The sequence below is a fragment of the Heptranchias perlo genome, chromosome 23 (assembly GCF_035084215.1).
Source record: "Heptranchias perlo isolate sHepPer1 chromosome 23, sHepPer1.hap1, whole genome shotgun sequence".
Classification (NCBI taxonomy): domain Eukaryota; kingdom Metazoa; phylum Chordata; class Chondrichthyes; order Hexanchiformes; family Hexanchidae; genus Heptranchias; species Heptranchias perlo.
In genome coordinates this window covers 5,018,031-5,036,291 of record NC_090347.1, presented here as the reverse complement: position 1 = coordinate 5,036,291, position 18,261 = coordinate 5,018,031, and the positions used below count along the sequence as shown (strand labels likewise).

Sequence of the window (18,261 nt, the reverse complement as noted above, 5' to 3'; positions counted from 1 at the left end):
GTAAACTCTTTCAGTGCTACAAAGATTCCCCCATCCCCATGGAATTCTCTGTTCCTCTGACTCTGCTTTCTTGTGGATCCCTCTCCCTTTGCCTTCAGCAGCCTAGGCCCCATGCTTTGGAATTCCCTCCCTAAACATCTCCTCCTTTAAAATTCTGCTTAATATACACCTGTTCGACCAAGCCTTTATTCAACCCTCCCAATCTGTCCTTTGGCTTTGTTCTTCCTGAAGCCTCTCTGAAGCGCCTCGTAATGTTTTTCTACATGAAATCACTACATAAATACAGAAATACTGGAAACACTTTGCAGGTCAGTCAGCAGCTGTGGAGAGAACAGCAAAGCTAACCCTTCAAGGATCTGCAATCCAAACATTATCTGGCCTGTTCTCGCCACAGATGCTGTCTGACCTGTTGAGTGTTTCCAACATTTTGTTTTTGTTTCAGATTCAGCGTCTGCAGGTTTTTTCACGTTTTACTATAAAAGTACAAGTTGTTGGTGAGTCTCTCTCAAATCCGATTTCTTCAATTGCACCTTGACCCCTTTCACAGTTGTCTCTGAGCTGGGGAAAGTCACTCATTCCGATTGACCAAATCTCAGTTGGAAAAGGTGCCACACGTTGATGTATTTCACTCTTTAAATCAGCATTATTGCAGATGTTTGTGAACTTGTTTTTAAGAACTTACATTTATATGGCGCTTTTCACGACCTCAGGATGTTCCAAAATGCTTTACAGCCAATGAAGTATTTTTGAAGTGTAGTCACTGTTGTAGTGTAAGAAACGTGGCAGCCAATTTGCATATAGCAAGCTCCCACACACAGCAATTTGATAATGACCAGATAATCTGTTTTATTGATGTTGGTTGAGGGATAAATATTAGGCAGGACACTGGGAAGAACTCCCCTGTTCTTCCTTGATCCTTGGGATCCTTTAGGTCCACCTGAGAGGCAGACGGGGCTTCCGTTTAATGTCTCATCTGAAAGACAGCACCTCCAACAATGCAGCACTCCCTCAGTCCTGCACTGGAGTGTCAGCCTAGATTTTGTGCTCAAGGCTCTGGAGTGGGACTCGAACCCACAATCTTTTTGCATCATCTTGCTGATTATAAACCTCCCTCCTGCCCTGGCCCGGAATTTGATAGTCCTGATTCCTATATGTTTGATGTGGAGATGCTGGTGATGGACTGGGGTTGACAAATGTAAGGAATCTTACAACACCAGGTTATAGTCCAACTGTTTGGAAACAGTTGGACTATAACCTGGTGTTGTAAGATTCCCTATATGTTTGAACAGAGGAGATTGTTGATGAAAGGTGATCCATTTAATGATCTGTTATATGCACAGGCATTTCCACAGCTACGAATTAGTTTCAGTTTCAAGTCTTTTTAATTCGAAACTACACCAGAGGAAGGAAATGGCACTCAACTGCCATCTCTAAAGGTACCAAAAGTAGAAAATAAATAATTGAACTTTACAAAAATTGGTTCAATGAGCAAACCTTTTGCTAAAAGTTGACAAACATTTCCAGATGTTTTCTAGGACCCGCCTGGGTTGGTCTGATCGTCTGTTTGGGGATCTGTGGTCCCAGACTCACAATTGATGGGATGTTTCTTCCATTTTGAAGTGTGAGAAAATGAGCAGATAACTTTTTTAATTAAAGGGTTTGCGCTTTTCCCTCAATGAATGGAATAAAAAACATAATTAAATAAAACGAACCAAGTTGTGCACTGAGGTGCATCATTAAGCACTCTTTATCCCTCTCTCATCTCCCTCTCTCACCAAGGTGGGTGGGGGTGGGGGAGATATAGAGAGAGATGGAGTGGGAGGAGGATGGGGGAGATAATAGAAAATAAATTTTATACTTTCAACACTTGCATCCCCTTTCAGGCTCTTTCCAGCCATACAAGTGACAGAGTGTTGGGTATACTTACATTTGGAATTGAAATACACTGTGGGCCTCCTTATCCTCAGTCAGGACTGTTTTTGAATTCTCAGCAATTTTGAAGCTGTTGGTCAGTTTTTGTTAGTTTTCTAGGTTGGCATATATGCAAACTAGTGTTGCTAACTCTGCTTGGACGTATTCCTGGAGGTTTCATCACATGACCTCCCACTTCCAACTGCCCCGATCCCACGCTCCCGCCATTGGTCGCCTTACACGTCCATCTTCACACACTCCGTTTTCTACAATAATTGGAAAACAAACAGACCCTTCATTACCCGATTGTTGACTGTCAGTCAAACAGCCTTTTATCCCATTTCCAATATTTTTATTACTAATAAACAAAAGTATCCATAGAAATTGAAAATAACCCACAATTTTTTTAATGCTCCTACGATTTTCCCTAGGTCGCTCGCAGCAGTGTTCAGGAAATTAATTTTTAATTCCCAGAAATTCCAGGACAACCTTGGCAAGTTGACAACTCTAATGCATGCATGACACAGAAGTTGTTAAGGGAACATAATTGTAACACCCAAACAGGTTATGCAGTTTTGTGCAATGTAGATAATTGGGTATCTGTTGACTTAGTCGCAGTTACTCACCTAGCTCAGCCATTGGCTGCTGATTAGTGGGGTGATACACAATCTGTATAAATAGTCCCCACTCATATTGTTCAACCTCGCAGATGATGCAATCTGAGAGCAATAAAAGATAAGTCAGAACCTGTTGCAAAGAGGTAAGATTTTTTTCTCATTAAACTATTATTTGGAGTGTATGAAATGAAAGAGTGATTATTGTTTTCTAGTCAGTTTTCTAGAACAATATGTCGAGGAACCAACTAGGGAACAGATTACTTTGGATCTGTATTTCGTAATGAGACAGGATTAATTAGTAATCTTATAATAATGGATCCTCTGGGAAGAGAGATCATAATATGATAAAATTTCATATTGGGTTAGAGAGTCATGTGGTTAAGTCCAAAAGTGGGGTCTTAAATTTAAAGAAGGCCAATTATGTGAGTATGAGGGGCGAGTTGACTAAGGTAGATTTGGGAAATTAGATTAAAAGATATGATGATAGATAAGCAGCAGCAGCAGCAGCAACAACAACAACAACAACAACAACATGCATATATATAGAGCCTTTAACGTAGTAAAACGTCCCAAGGCACAGGAGCATTATCAAACAAAATTTGATATCAAGCCACTTAGGGAGGTATTAGGGCAGGTGACCAAAAGCTCGGCCAAAGAGGTAGGTTTTAAGGAGTGTCTTAAAGGAAGAGAGAAAGGTAGAGAGTTGGAGAGGTTAAGGGAGGGAATTTCAGAGCTTAGGGCGTAGGCAGCTGAAGGCACGGCCGCCAATGGTGGAACGATTAATATGTGCAAGAGGCAAGAATTGGAGGTGCGCAGGGATCTTGGAGGGTTGTAGAGCTGGAGGAAGTTACAGAGATAGGAATGGGGGTAAGGCAATGGAGGGATTTGAAAACAAGGATGAGAATTTTAAAATTTAGGCGGTCCCAGACCAGGAGCCAATGTAGGTCAGTGAGCACAGGTGTGATGGGAGAACAGGACTTGGCGTGAGTTAGGATATGGGCAGCAGAGTTTTGGATGAGCTCAAGTTTATGGAAGATGGGAGGCCAGCCAGGAGAGCATTGGAATAGTCCAGTCTAGAGGTAACAAAGTCAGGGATGAGCGTTTCAGCAGCAGATGAGCTGAGGCAGGGGCGGAGACGGGCAATGTTATGGAGGTGGAAGTAGGCGGTCTTGGTGATCGAGCGGATATGTGGTTGTAAGCTCATCTCGGGGTCAAATAGGATGCCAAGTTTGCGAATGGTCAGGTTCAGCCTTGAACAGTGGCCAGGGAGAGGGATGGAATCGGTGGCTAGGGAACGGAGTTTGCGGCGTGTTCCAAAGACAATGGCTTTGGTCTTCCCAATATTTACTTTGAGGAAATTTTTGCTCATGCAGCACGGGATGTCGGACAAGCATTGTGATAAATGAGAGACTGTGGAGGGGTCGAGGGAGGTGGTTGTGAGGTAGAGCTGGGTGTCGTCAGCGTACATGTGGAATCTGACATTGTATTTTCGGACCGGGGCTACTTATTGCTATATAAGTGTCAGTCTTGACTCAGTGTTAGCACTCTCGTCTCTGAGTCAGAGGGTTGTGGATTCAAGTCCCATTCCAGAAACTTGAGAACATAATCTAGGCTGGCACTTCAGTGCAGTATTGAAAGAATTCTGTTGGAGGTGCTGTCTTTCAGATGAGATGTATTGGTACCACCGCACAGTCCTTGTGGAGATGAAGTCCCGTCTTCACACTGAGGACACCATCCAACGTGTTGTGTGGCACTACCACCGTGCTAAATGGGATAGATTCAGAACAGATCTAGCAGCTCAAAACTGGGCATCCATGAGGCGCTGTGGGTCATCATCAGCAGCAGCAGAAGAATTGTATTCCAGCACAATCTGTAACCTCATGGCCTGGCATATTCCTCACTCTACCACTTACCAACAAGCCAGGGGATCAACCCTGGTTCAATGAGGAGTGTAGAAGACCATGCCAGGAGCAGCACCAGGCATACCTAAAAATGAGGACTACATGCATGCTCAGTTTGGGTTCCGCCAGGACCACTCGACCCCAGACCTCATTACAGCCTTGGTCCAAACATGGACAAGAGAGCTGAATTCCAGAGGTGAGGTGAGAGTGACTGCCCTTGACATCCAGGCAGCATTTGACCAAGTGTGGCACCAAGGAGCCCTGGTAAAATTGAAGTCAATGGGAATCAGGGGGAAAACTCTCCAGTGGCTAGAGTCATACCTAGCACAAAGGAAGATGGTAGTGGTTGTTGGAGGCCAATCATCTCAGCCCCAGGACATTGCTGCAGGAGTTCCTCAGGGCAGTGTCCTAGGCCCAAACATCTTCACCTGCTTCATCAATGACCTTCCCTCCATCATAAGGTCAGAAATGGGGATGTTCGTTGATGATTGCACAGTGTTCAGTTTCATTTGCAACCCCTCAAATAATGAAGCAGTCCGTGCCCGTGTGCAGCAAGACCTGGACAACATCCAGGCTTGGGCTGATAAGTGGCAAGTAACATTTGAGTCAGACAAGTGCCAGGCAATGACCACCTCCAACAAGCGAGAGGGTCTAACCACCTCCCCTTGACATTCAACAGCATTACCATCGCCGAATCCACCATCAACATCCTGGGGGTCACCACTGACCAGAAACTTAACTGGACCAGCCACATAAATACTGTGGCTACAAGAGCAGGTCAGAGGCTGGGTATTCTGCAGTGAGTGACTCACCTCCTGACTCCCCAAAGCCTTTCCACCATCTACAAGGCACAAGTCAGGAGTATGATGGAATACTCTCCACTTGCCTGGATGATTGCCGCACCAACAACACTCAAGAAGCTTGACACCATCCAGGACAAGGCAGCCCACTTGATTGGCACCCCATCCACCACCCTAAACATTCATTCCCTTCATAGTAAGGTCATTTCCATGCTAATGTTTTTCTGTTTGATTTTTCAGGTCAGATTTATTGCTGAAAACCTGATTTACTGGTTCATCAGAAAAACAGGAATGGGTCAGTACGATATTTGTGTTTCACTTGTTAAAATTCTTAGCCTAAGTAATATAAGTGCAATTTTTGAAAAGTTATAACAACAAATGTTTGGATAGTAGTTAGTCTCATGTGCAGTGTGCTGGAGGAGGGGAGGTCGCATATAATTTTAGTGAGGTGGATTACACAGAAAACTTAAATTGTTGGAAAAGGTCTTTGCTTTGAGAACCAGTTAAAAGGTAGATTTTTGTAACTAAAAATTTAGCAGATTAGCACTGATACTAAACGTCTGAGCAAAATCATAAAATACTTTGAAGAAAAGAGCAATATATTGGATAGCGGTTATATTATGTTGTTAGGCTGTAACAAAAAACAGATAACCAGCACGTGCAGTTTTTAAATTTTCAGACTGTGTCACTTTTGTTCTCCGTGTTTAAGTAGATGATTTGGACTTGAGTATAGAGAGCACAATCTCAAAATTCACTGACAGCACAAAAGTAGGGGTTTTACAAATGAGAACAACTGTAAAAGACTTCAGGAGATGTAGGCAGATTAGTGGAATGGGCAGACGAGTGGCAAGTGCAATTTAATGTGGTACGTGTTTATTTTTGGAGGAAAAACAAGGAATAGGAGTATACTCTCAATAGAATTATGCTGAGGGATGTGATTAAGCAGAGAGACCTTGGGGTTCAAAGACATAGGGGTACGAATTGGCATGCAATTTGCCCAATTTTTGGGGGTAAAACTGGCGCAAAGCATACCAATTCAGCAGTGGAACAGCCTGCATCCAAAATAAATTCCTGGGGCCCATTGTTTAGGCGTCCCGGGTGGGAAGAATTTTAGGTTTTATAACAGGCATAGAGTACAAGAGCAAAGAACTGATGATATACTTGTTCAAGCCAATGATTAGGCCACAGATAATAATACACCATGTAGCTTTTTCATCCCATTATAGAAAGAATATTAAAACCATAAAGAGCAGACAGCGTAGATTCACCAGAATGATACCAGGATGAGAAATTATAGTTTTGAGGAGAAATTATGAAGAGTTTTGATAGGTTGAATAGGGAAAGTATTTCCTCTGGTTGGGGAGGCAATGATGAATTTAAAACTGTTACTGAGAGTCAGAATACAAGTTATGATTAATTGATCTTTTAAGGGAAAACTGAATACACATTTGAAGCAGAGAAAGATACAGGGTTGTAGGGAGAGAACAGGGCAGTGCGATTAGTTTTGGATTGCTCTAGTGAAGAGTGGGCACAGATACAATGGGTCAAATGGGCTCCTTCTGTGCTTAAATTGCCATGGTTCTATATTTTTCTAACTGTTTTACATGTTATCCTACAGTTCTGCATCACCCCAGGCAAAAGATTGGCTAGGTAAAGTATTCCCAGGCTTCTGCATATTCTGTACGGAATCCAAAGCAGCTTTGCTGCTGATTTTCCCTTCTTCTGAAGAGAGACTGGGAAGATTGGGTTTGTTTTCCTTGGAGCAGAGGAGGCTGAGGGGGGACATGATTGAGGTGTACAAAATTATGAGGGGCACAGATAGGATGGATACTAAGGAGCTTTTTCCCTTCGTTGAGGGTTCTATAACAAGGGGACATAGATTCAAGGTAAAAGGCGGGAGGTTTAGAGGGGATTATAGAAAGAACTTTTTCACCCAGAGGGTGGTTGGAGTCTGGAACTCACTGTCTGAAAGGGTTGTGGAGGCAGGAACCCTCACAACATTCAAGAAGCATTTGGATGAGCACTTGAAATGCCATAGCATACAAGGCTACGGACCAAATGCTGGAATATGGGATTAGAGTAGACAGGGCTGATGGCCGGTGCGGACACGATGGGCCGAAGGGCCTCTATCCGTGCTGTATAACTCTATGACTCTATGACTTTCCAAAAGAGAAAAGCAGTATCATCCTATATTTTTTCCTGATGATGGTATTACCAAGAGTGCTAACTTGCAATGTGTGGAATTGGGGGCCCAAGTGTGTCCCATTCATGGCCCACCATATTGGAACACCAGTACACAATCTCGTGCTGTGGAATCTGGACCAGCAAAACCCCTACCAGTGTTAGATGGTCACTTAGAAGCTCAGATCATTTTGGTTCTTTCACAGAAATGGAAGGAGTTGACAGGCAATGAATTGAAAATCCAATAGCATATTGACGCACTACCTTTAACACCTGTCAAGCAGCTCCTACATTGAGGTGATGTTAAAGATGGTGTGTAAACACGGTCAATGGATGATCTTACTAGCCAGCCCCAGCACCAATAGTGTCATACCTGAAATGCAGATCTCAGACTGCAGTTTTCTGCAAGTTCAGGTCCCAAAGGGCAAAGTTTAGCAGAGAAATCTTTTTACTAATCCCTGAAATCATTGGTCCTGGGATGAAGTTAAAAATAATTGCAATGACTCCAGAATTTGTCTGTTTAGTGTGCGTGTGTCATGACATAACCACCAAGCGAATCCCCACCAGATTGGTTTTTGGGGGCTCCAATCCTAAAGCAAACTCTGGAACAATAGCATCTAGTTCCATTGATGGAGCATGAATACATCCAAAGTGGGAGAGTTTTGGTATATTTTAGGAATTCTCAATAAACAAAACATCAAATTTGCATGAGAAGAGCAAGAAGATATGTGAGATTCTCACTCAGACCTTGGGAAAAAAACAACACAGCTCGGTCAATCCAGCATGCACTGACCCCTGCAGCTGCACAAGGACACACTGTGTGGATTCCACACCAATCTAAATTAAATCCGCAATGTACTGATGTTTGGATTGAGCTCTGCAAGAAACCATTTCCATTGCAGGCAAGATTATGAGTTGAGTGGTCTCTGTTCCATAACAATTGTCCTCCCCTTACAATTTCTCAGATCAAAATACATTTTATAAAGCCTCTCCCTTTACATATCTAGCAAGAGGTCAGCAGAAGCCTCTTGAGATGATCTCCTTCCTTCTCTTGGAGGAAGAAGGCACCAGAAGGCACCATTGTTCAAGATGCACTTCTGAATTGGACACTGTGTTTGGTTAATGTATTTCCTGACTCAGACTTCCATAGTGTGTGTGCAGGTTTCTTGAAGCTATGGGCTATTCCTTGCTTTGAGCTGAAACAATTTGGTACTGCACAACTAAATTTGGAATTACAGGCATCTTTCAGAATGTAACAGGTTTTCCTTAGACTGTAACAATTTTTAAAATTTGAATTATTGTCTACACATATTTTATATAATAGGGACAGCATTCTTGGATTAATAAATTATTGTGTTTTAAAAGTTAACATAATTTGGTTTCTTGTTGTCTGTGTTTAGTGAATATTTGGTGGAGACGGACATTCCCCCCTTCAGAAAAGGCCTGTGTTCAATCTGTAAACAATCGATCCCATTGCTACCAATTATTGAGGCACATGCAGGAAAGCAAATCACCTTCCCCAATGTAATTTTAAGTAAATTTGCAAAATTTAGATCTTTGAGTACAGGGTTCATTGGGACTTGAAATATGATTAATACAAAAATAGTACATAATAAAAAATAAAACCAAAGTAGCAAGCTCCCTCAACGGCCAAATGAATAAAAAGCAACACTCAACGTAGCAGTAGGAAGAAAGCACTTATATAGCACCTTTCATGATTTCAGGATATCCCAAAGCACTGCACAGCCAATGAAATACTTTTGAAGTGTAGTCACTTTTGTAATGTAGGGAAACAATGCAGCCAATATTTACACAGCAAGGTCCCACAAACAGCAATGAGAAATATAGCCAAATTTTTAAAAATTAGTTCTCGGAATGTGGGCATCGCTGACAAGACCAGCATTTATTGTCCATCCCTAGCTGTCCTTAACTGAGTGGCTTGCTGGGCCACATCAGAGGGCAGTTAGGAGTCAACCACATTGATGTGGGACTGGAGTCACATGTAGGCCAGACCAGATAAAGATAGCAGGTTTCCTTCCCCAAAGGCCATCAATGAATCAGTTGGGTTTTTACGACAATCCAATAACTTCATGGTCACTCTTACTGATATCAGCTTTTTATTTCTAGATTTTTTTAAGCTGAATTCAAATGTTCAAACAGCTGTAGTGGGATTTAAACTGGATTATAAGTCCAGACCTCTGCATTACTAATCCTGTAATATAACCACTACACCATTGTATCCTCTATAATCTGTTTTAGTGGTTTTAGTTGAGGGATAAATGTTGGCCAGGACACATTAAACCATACAAACCAGAAAGCCCCAGCTGTGATTCTCAGTTTGTGATGGGATAGCTGACCTCAGCCAGGGTCGCACTTGGGGCTGGGGTTCCTGCTCCTGACCACTATCCAATGACCCTTGCTGAAAAATACACTTCTGTGGACTTTGAGTGAGGACAGAACTGATATCATTTGTGATGCCCACTCACCATCTAGACTCACATGAAGATCACTGGGTGATGTACTGGAGTCTGCCTGCACCCATACAACTAAACCCCAGCAAATGTTAGAGCCTGCAGGAAAGGAGGGGAGGAAAAGGAAAAAACTGGAAATAAATGGCTAGATCTTGCTGGAAAAATAATGGTATAATAACGATGCACGGCATTATTAATGTGCAAATCGGCCAGCAAGTTCAAGGGATTAAGAGATATGTCGTGAGTTGCGAATCTCCAGAAATTGCTGGTCGATTTACGTTGCTCTGCCATTTGCTTTGCACCAACGACATCTCACCCTTAATCTCCCTGTTATTTTTAAGAACTTGCTGGATTTACACATTAATTGGCATTAAACTTGCTGTAAAAAGTTAAGTCTTGTAATTAAGAGCATAAGTACCCTTTTAACAATGTGATAATTGTTAATACAATGCCAATCAACCTCCCTGGCCCAGAAAGGGAACAATTTAAAGTGTTCAATCTCATTCCTGCACATGGTCAATTGTTGTTGGAGATTTAAAACATTTTAAATTTTAATTTTTTTCTTACTTTTTTCTTTTCTATCCTTTTTTCTCTCTCTCTTAATCCAGTCTTACTTTCCCCCTCTTTATTTACTTGATTCGACTCTAATTCACCCACCTTCTCTGTCGATATTTGTTTCTTTCCCAACCCTTAAACCTCGTTGATTAAGGGGATAGACTGTTGGTCCCGCTGTACACTAAGGTCCCAGATGCCCCTTTGCCTTCGCCACGCCGCTATCAGCTTGCACTTCCAGCAAGTTACCCACAAAAAAATTTCGAGCTGAAGGGTGCAGGAAAAAGTCTAACTAACGACGTACGCCACGAGCTGCCCCACTCCAGCAAGATCCAGCCCATTAGGAGGCGATATGTACCAAAGTACAGTTGCATTTTGCATAGCATTAAGTATTTACCCCAAGCTATAGCTCACCTTCAAAACAATCAATGTCTGTCCAGAACAGTACCGCTTTTGAATTACTGTATAGATTTTAATTTTGTGCTAATATTTCATATATTGAATAAACTGAAGCTTCAGATTCAGCACTAGGCTTACCAGGTAAATGTATATTTTCTTTTGTAATTGTTACATTAACAGTGCAAACTTACTTTGGTTGAGCAGTTTGTTCATTTGATTTTTAATACATAAATATTTTATTTCTCAGAGAAACGTCCAGAAAAAGTAGCTCATTTGAATGGAACAGAAGCAGCTTCCTCTGTCCCGGAGGAGAAGTCGACACGTTACATTCAGTGTAATCCCCACCCTTTCGACAAAGAAGATGCAGAATTTAAGTATGTAAAAGGCAAAGTACTTCCACCAGAAACGGGTAGCAAAAATTTAATTATTCCGTGTCATGAGTTTAAATCTTTTCAAAGTGCTGCACAGAGAGATGCGTATGAGCAGGAAATAAAATTTGCAAAGGAGCTTATTAGGTTTGCAGCTGCCTGTATGAACAGTAGAACCAATGGGACGATTCATTTTGGAGTTGAGGATGGTGGAAAGTATGTACATGGTGAGATAGTGGGTGTTCCTGTCCAGAATCCAGAACTTTTTGTTAAGGCACGAGACAAGTACATCAAAAAGTGCTTTTTAACAAACTATCATTCCCACGCTGAGCATTCGATTCGTCCGCCGAGGTTTGTTGAAGTGATGGATGATGGTAGTGAAGAGCAGCGGTTTGTTATTGAAGTTGACATTGTTCCATCATTATCAGTGGTGAAAGGCACTTTTTATAGAGTGCAACTTCCTAATATCGGCAAATCCAAAAGTGAGGCTTTTTATCACTCACAATACAACAGAGAAGGAGCTGCTTCATGTAAAGCAATTCATGCAATGCCCGAGTACATACGAGATAGAGATTTTGAAAGAGAAAAGGCAGAGCGTGATGAAGAGCTTTCCAGAGATGATGTGTATAGGAAACTATCTGAGCTGTTCACAAGTATAAGGAAACACATGAATAGTGAAGTAAAGTATATTCTAGTCACCAACTGTTGCAAAAAGGAAGATTTAGAGAATCTCAGTTTTTTGTTAAAAATGAGGTTTTCCTGTGTTTTAGATTTTGACCCCAATTCTAAGATGCAAGGTTTATATAATCTCTATCCCAAAGCCAGTCCTTATTTCTTAGACGAATGCATCACTGAAAGTGGTTCATTGGTTGATGGTGTAAAGAAGGATTCCTTTCATCAAACCAGCTGGATATTTTGCAATGGACAAAACGACAGTGGTGAGCAAAAACCTTATAATGCAAAGACCTGGATGGAAACCAGAAGTGGGCATCTGGCAAATATCATATCACAAATCTGCAATGCAATCCTTCCTCCAGGGTCATTTGAGGTACTTTTTCTTTTGCTGTCACCGGCAAATCAGCTACTAGCACATGCGTTTCATGAATTCTATGCTGGAATGAATGGCAGAAATAACATAAAATGCATTGCTGAAGACAGAGAAAATTACAATAGCTGGTCAAGTCTTTTACAGACCTCATGTAATAGAGAGACTCTTAACAATCTGAGTATTGTAGGAACAAAACTTAGCCATTTAGACATAATGATTCAGACCATACAATCTTCAGGGCTAAGTTTCAGGCAGTTGCTATATGATGGTGCAAAATATGAAGATCTGCTGCCTTTTCTTGAAGTGCTGAGATCAGATGAGTACAGCTGTATAGATGTTGATGCAAAGGATGACGAGTGGCAGGAAGAAATCAGAGACAAGGAAATGCATTTTTACCAAGGTGGCAAAGTCAGTTGGATGAATTTCTGGTTAGCTGATAATAGGCACTGTGAAGAAATTATAAAAAGAGATGCATACGAAATAGTGAACAACCATCTGAATTTAGTGTTGGAAGGAGCAATTTCAACAGAGCCAGTGATCACTGTGACTATAAGTCACCAGCCTGGCAGCGGAGGAAGTACTGTGGCTCGTCACATCCTGTGGGACTTTAGGGAAACACTTAAATGTGCAACTGTCAACACGTCATACCCTGTAAGATCTGTCTGTGAGCAGGCAGTTAAATTGCAGGAGAATGAAGAGACTGGCAAGAGTTTACCAGTGCTTCTGCTTGTTGAAGATTGTGATGAGGAATACATTGAGGAAATGAAAATCCATCTGGCACGAGCAGTTGCTGATTACCCTTCAAAACCAAACTTCATTCTACTGCACTGCAAGAGATCTAAACTCCCAGAAACATTGACCAATGTGCCTGGCATTGTGCATGTTAATTATAAGTTATCAAACAGGGAAGAAACATTGTTCAAAAGGAAACTGGGTGACCTTAAAGCGCAGTACAAAGAAAATTCTATTCTTACATTTGTTCTAATGACCAAAGAATATAATCAGGTCTATCTTACAAACTCCGTGAATGAACTGCTGAACATTAGTGGTGAGGCATCTGATGTTCGTGATCTAATTGGATGCATTGCATTGCTTAATCATTACGTGGAGGATTCATACATTACGGTATCTCAGTGTGAGGCATTCATAAATCGACGGGTTCAAAGTGAACGGTCACAGCATCTTTCTTTTGAGAGCACGTTAAGAGCAGGCTGTCTGCTCTCTCGTTTGTATGAACCTGCAACAGAATTCATGTGCGTCCGAATAATACATCGTAAAGTTGCAGAAGAAATACTGAATCAGATGAAATTCAGTCAACCTCAAAGTCAGGCCGTTACCCACCTTCTTGAGGAAAACGTATTTTTCAAATACCGGTCTACCACTCAAGTCGTGAAATTCATTAGGCAACTGTTTGTTCAAAGAAAAGACAACACAGATAAAGTCAAACGTTCTTTTCCTTCCCTTATTGCACATATATCTAAAAATGAGAATAAAACTAAAGCTGCAGATATTCTGGAAAAAGCCTGTAAATGTTTTGATAAGGACGCTTTTGTGGCTCAGCAACTTGCTCGATTCTTGTACCAAGCGAAAGAGTTTGAAAAAGCTGAGTCATGGGTGAGAAAAGCTAAGTTATTAAAGCCATCCAATTCTTACATTTTGCACACAGAAGGTCAAATGTACACGAAGTGGCTTTACTCAGTCTTCAGTCTGACAAATCTAAATGAACCAGGATCTTCTCCACAGAGACTGGGAAAAGCAATAGAGATGGCACTAAAGGCAATTGATGCTTTCCAGAGCTCGCAAGAAGCATCCAAGTCCGAGCCTGACTGGAATAACGCTGGCTATTTTGGTGAAGTAGAGGTTGAGTGTTACGTTGTGAACTTTATGTCTTTACTTGGTATATTTAAATACAAGGATGGCTGTCACATAAAATTAGTAAAGTATTTACTTTCAGACTGGATCCCGGAAGAATTGGACACCGCATGGAACAGGTTTCATGGAAAAATGAAGGAATTACACAACAACGTTTGGAAAGCAATGGAATCAATTTATGAATACATGGCCTACTTCCAGTCTGACGAACACACTGAGAGAATGCCTCCTGAGGAGAAACCTTTTGAGGGATTAAGCAAAACTGAAAAACAGTTCTCATCTTTCTTTTGTTTCTTCAATGGTTCCAGTGACCAGATACTGAGACAAGAGAATATGGAACATCTGCTGCCTATATTAAGATGTCACAAAATTAATCACCTTGGTGGTGGAAGATTCACTAAAATATTTTCATTAGCTCCTGAAAATTTAATGAAAATAATAGAGTTGTACACCAATGAAGAAGGATTTTCTGATAAAAATGATCTAGAAAACTACATTTTATCGCACATTGCCCTAGCCATCACCCCCCCCTACTCTCCTGAAGCCAACGTTTCTAAAAATAAATTTTGTGAACTTAGCCATCTCCTGTGTGAACTGAGTTATCCAGGACAGTCCCCTATCCCATACTTTATACAGATGCTACTGTACTGGCCAGAAGCTGAAGCTGACAATGATTCAGGAGAGGAAGACGATAGGTGTTTAATTGATGCATTAAACACCATGAACAGGCTGTACAAGACCAAAATAAAGGGTGCCCAGACTGGGAGAAAACCTATTTACCCTCATTTTTTCCTAGGGTTAGGAAGTGGCTTTCAGCGGTTTATCCACAACAGACACATGTCTCGTAGGGATGGAAAATACACAGCAGATCAGAACATGTTACAGCGCATTGAGGGCTGGACTGAAGACAACAAGCTTTACATTCAAGGGCACTGCAGAGAAAGTAAGGTACCCGTCCATTGTGCAACCAAATGTTGTGTACCACCTGGAAACAGAAGAGTTTCATTTTATTTAGCATTTACATTGCGAGGCTGTGTTGTTTATAACATTCAGAATGAGACCGAAGATGGTGCTCAGGAGAGAATACATTTGTAATCAGAGGGCAGTAGTAATTAACTCTTCTGTTATTATTGGATTAACTGCGTACTCAGTACTGTACAGGCAGCATTCATTTCTCAGTCTACTGTAATGGAGAGCTGACATTATGGTAATACAAAAAGTTAGGCTTTTTCAATAGAAAAATGCAGATTGCAGGGTGATCTGATGTTCATGTTTAAAATGATTAAAGGATGGGATAGGATAGATAGAAGCAAACTGCTTCCGGTAGTTGAGGGGTCTAAAGCAAGATTAAATTTACATAGATACAAGATTAAATTTACATAGAAAGTTGCAAGGCTGAGGAATTCACTTCCAGATTTAGTGGCTAACGCAGAAACTACGTCAACATTCAAGATTAGATTGGAAAGGTGGATGAAGGAAAAGGGGTTGAAGGGATATGGGAACAGGGTGGGTAAATGTGATTAGTATTATTTGCTTGCATGGAGGGTAAATGCCTACACGGACTGGTTAGGCCAAATGGCCTGTTTCCGTGTTGTAACTTCTATGTATTTCTATGTATAACAAAGCATGGAACCACAAAAGGCCATTTGGCTCATTGAGCCTATGTACAAGCTGTTGCATCACTTTACCCAACTCATCATCTCTCCTGAGTTAAACAATAATCGTTGGTAAAACTTCCAAGATGTACTTACGAACTACAGGTGCATGATGGACTTGAAAAATGAGAAAATAAAGAGAATTTCTCCTGTTTGACCTGGTGAAGATGAATGATACTAGTCTGCATCCTTTTAACTGTACTGACATGAAAGTATGAATGGGCATGGGGGAGGTGTGGGGTGGTGGAGGGGGGGAGCGCGGGAGTGTGGTTTCCACATAACAGTGCTTGTGGAAACAGCTTCTGTCTCCCTGGCTGGGATTGCTGTGGTAAATGTAAATGCTCGTGAGATTGACTTCTATTCTAATGCAAAGAGGACATGCTTGAATGACAACTGTCTGGAACATTGGCTCTGAAATTCCTCAATGCAAAATGGGAGATTGTCTAATTTTCTTGTAATTACTGACCAACTAAATTATGCGGTTTTGTTAGTTAGTTGTTAATTATGGAGAAGAATAGGCATTCCACTATGTTTCAAGCTCAGAGCACGTTTTAGGCGTGCGGGTTAAGTGCTGCCTCTTGAAGATTTTGCCTTCCCTGCGTACGAATTTATTGGTTTCCCAAAGTGTAATTGTCTCTTTTTAAATAGATTTTCCAACTTGATTACTATGATTTCAAATGTGTTAATAAGTTTATTTCTTTCTTATTGTCATTGTACTTTAAGTAATGAACACTATGGGCTCAATTTTGAAATGGTGGCGGGTTGTCGGCAGGGGGGGTGAAGGTGCGCATGGCAAACCCGAATTAAAAAAACTTACCTTTTCCGACGCGATCCCGACGTAATTGATGGTGATTAAAATTGTTTCTGGGTTTCGCGCCCAGCAGCCAGCCTGATTGACAGGCTGGATGCCGACAGGAGCTGCAACGCCGGGGGCGGGGGGGAGAGAGAGAGAAAGAAAGATAGAGAGCGAGACATCATCTGGCGCTGGAACAGAGAGTGGAGGTCGCTGAAGATCGGGGGGGGGGGGGGGGGAGGAGAGGGGGAGGAAGAGGCGAAGATCGGGGGTGGAGAGTGGAAGATTGGGGGTGAACATTGGGTAGGGGGAGATTGGAGAGGGACATCGGGGGGAAAGAGGGAGATCGGAGAGGGAGTCATCGGGAGCTGAGAGGGATGTTGGAGAGGGAGACATCGGGGGCTGAGGGCACACAGACACATCTGTGGGAAACCTGGAAGTCATCGGGTTGGAGCCGGCTTCCTCATCCGCTCAGGATTTCTCCAATTTTCGCATCCTCCCCGCCCCCAATGCACCCGCAATTTCATTTGAAAATTGGGGCCTATATTTTGGCAATGCTTAATAAGATATAATGTTTTTCTCTTTTGGGGTGGATAAAGAAGAAGTGTGAAGTCCTAATATGTTTTTATGCTTTTGGAATCCTGGATTTCAAAATGATGTAATCTAAATGGAAAATGTTGATGGATGTGTTGTTTTTAAAATCTGTGCTGATGATTTTCAGCGTTGTAAACTGTTTGTAAACTGTTTCCACTTTGTAACACTTTAGGAATAAACATTTCTGTAAATATAGGGAACTAGGGATACTTCATTTTTCAGTTACTGAGTTATAAACTTAACAGTGGCAGTATTCTTCACTTGCAATTGATCATATCAATTGCTGATCTTATTTATATTACATATGTGGTTACATAAAGAATGAATAATGATAAAATACCACTACTTTCAACTGCAATTAAAAAGAACCTGTAAGCACAAATGTAAAGGGAAGTGCACTGACCTGGAATGCCCCAAAATCCTAAATGTGTTAAATGGAGGTATCCAGACATCTGTTAGTCTCTCAGCCACCTCGATTTTATCATGTTCGGTTTTAGATCTGCTGGTTGCAGGTGAGCTAGGAGCTCACTGTGTATAACTTCTTCCATCCACTGACATCACAAATGGTGACTGGATTACAGGTACATTTCCCCATTCCACAATGAAATCTGGATTTGAATGATAAAACCATCTGCTGTTCTCCTTATGGGAAAAGATAGATGTTATCAAAATGATAGTTATCCCCCAAATCATTTTTTCCATTGATACATTGATGTTGTGTTGCCAAAGAATATATTTGGGAAAGGTAACCAAAGGAGAAGGTGGCAAGAATAAGTAAAATTAAATTGTACAAGAAAAAAACTGAGGGGTCTAAGCCTACTATATGTAGGGATCTGGTAGTTAAATTTAAGGGGATTATGGAGTGGATGAGAGGAGGAGACAGTGGCACTACATAAGTGCCAAAAGGAAAAAGATGGCTCCAATTAAACCTGGAAGGAAATCAGCAAACAGACTAAAATCACACCTAAGGAAGTTGAAGCAGTACTCCAATTTGGAACAATAAAGCATGGAAGGGTAATTTCAAAGACTGGGGTTATAGAAACCTAGGAGGATAAGCCAGGTATAATATTTGATTATAGGAAATAATCTAGCAATTAAA

General features: G+C 41.4%; 1 protein-coding gene and 1 long non-coding RNA gene across 2 annotated transcripts in view; one reads left to right on the top strand and one right to left on the bottom strand.

Moving 5' to 3' along the window:
- The window catches only part of LOC137341033 (uncharacterized), a 42,312-nt gene that overhangs the window by 21,262 nt on the left and 2,789 nt on the right, over positions 1–18,261 (bottom strand). Inside the window, exons 2-4 of the long non-coding RNA XR_010966942.1 lie at positions 17,566–17,804; positions 2,538–2,630; positions 1,928–2,177 (exon numbers count right to left, since the gene is read on the bottom strand). This is a non-coding gene — a long non-coding RNA (uncharacterized lncRNA). The remainder of the gene's footprint in view (positions 1–1,927; positions 2,178–2,537; positions 2,631–17,565; positions 17,805–18,261) is intronic.
- On the top strand, positions 11,073–15,992 carry LOC137341031 (sterile alpha motif domain-containing protein 9-like; the record flags this gene model as incomplete). The annotated part of the gene is made up of 1 exon (XM_068003874.1): positions 11,073–15,992. A coding segment is annotated over one exon (4,143 nt), but the record flags the coding sequence as incomplete, so codon positions are not given.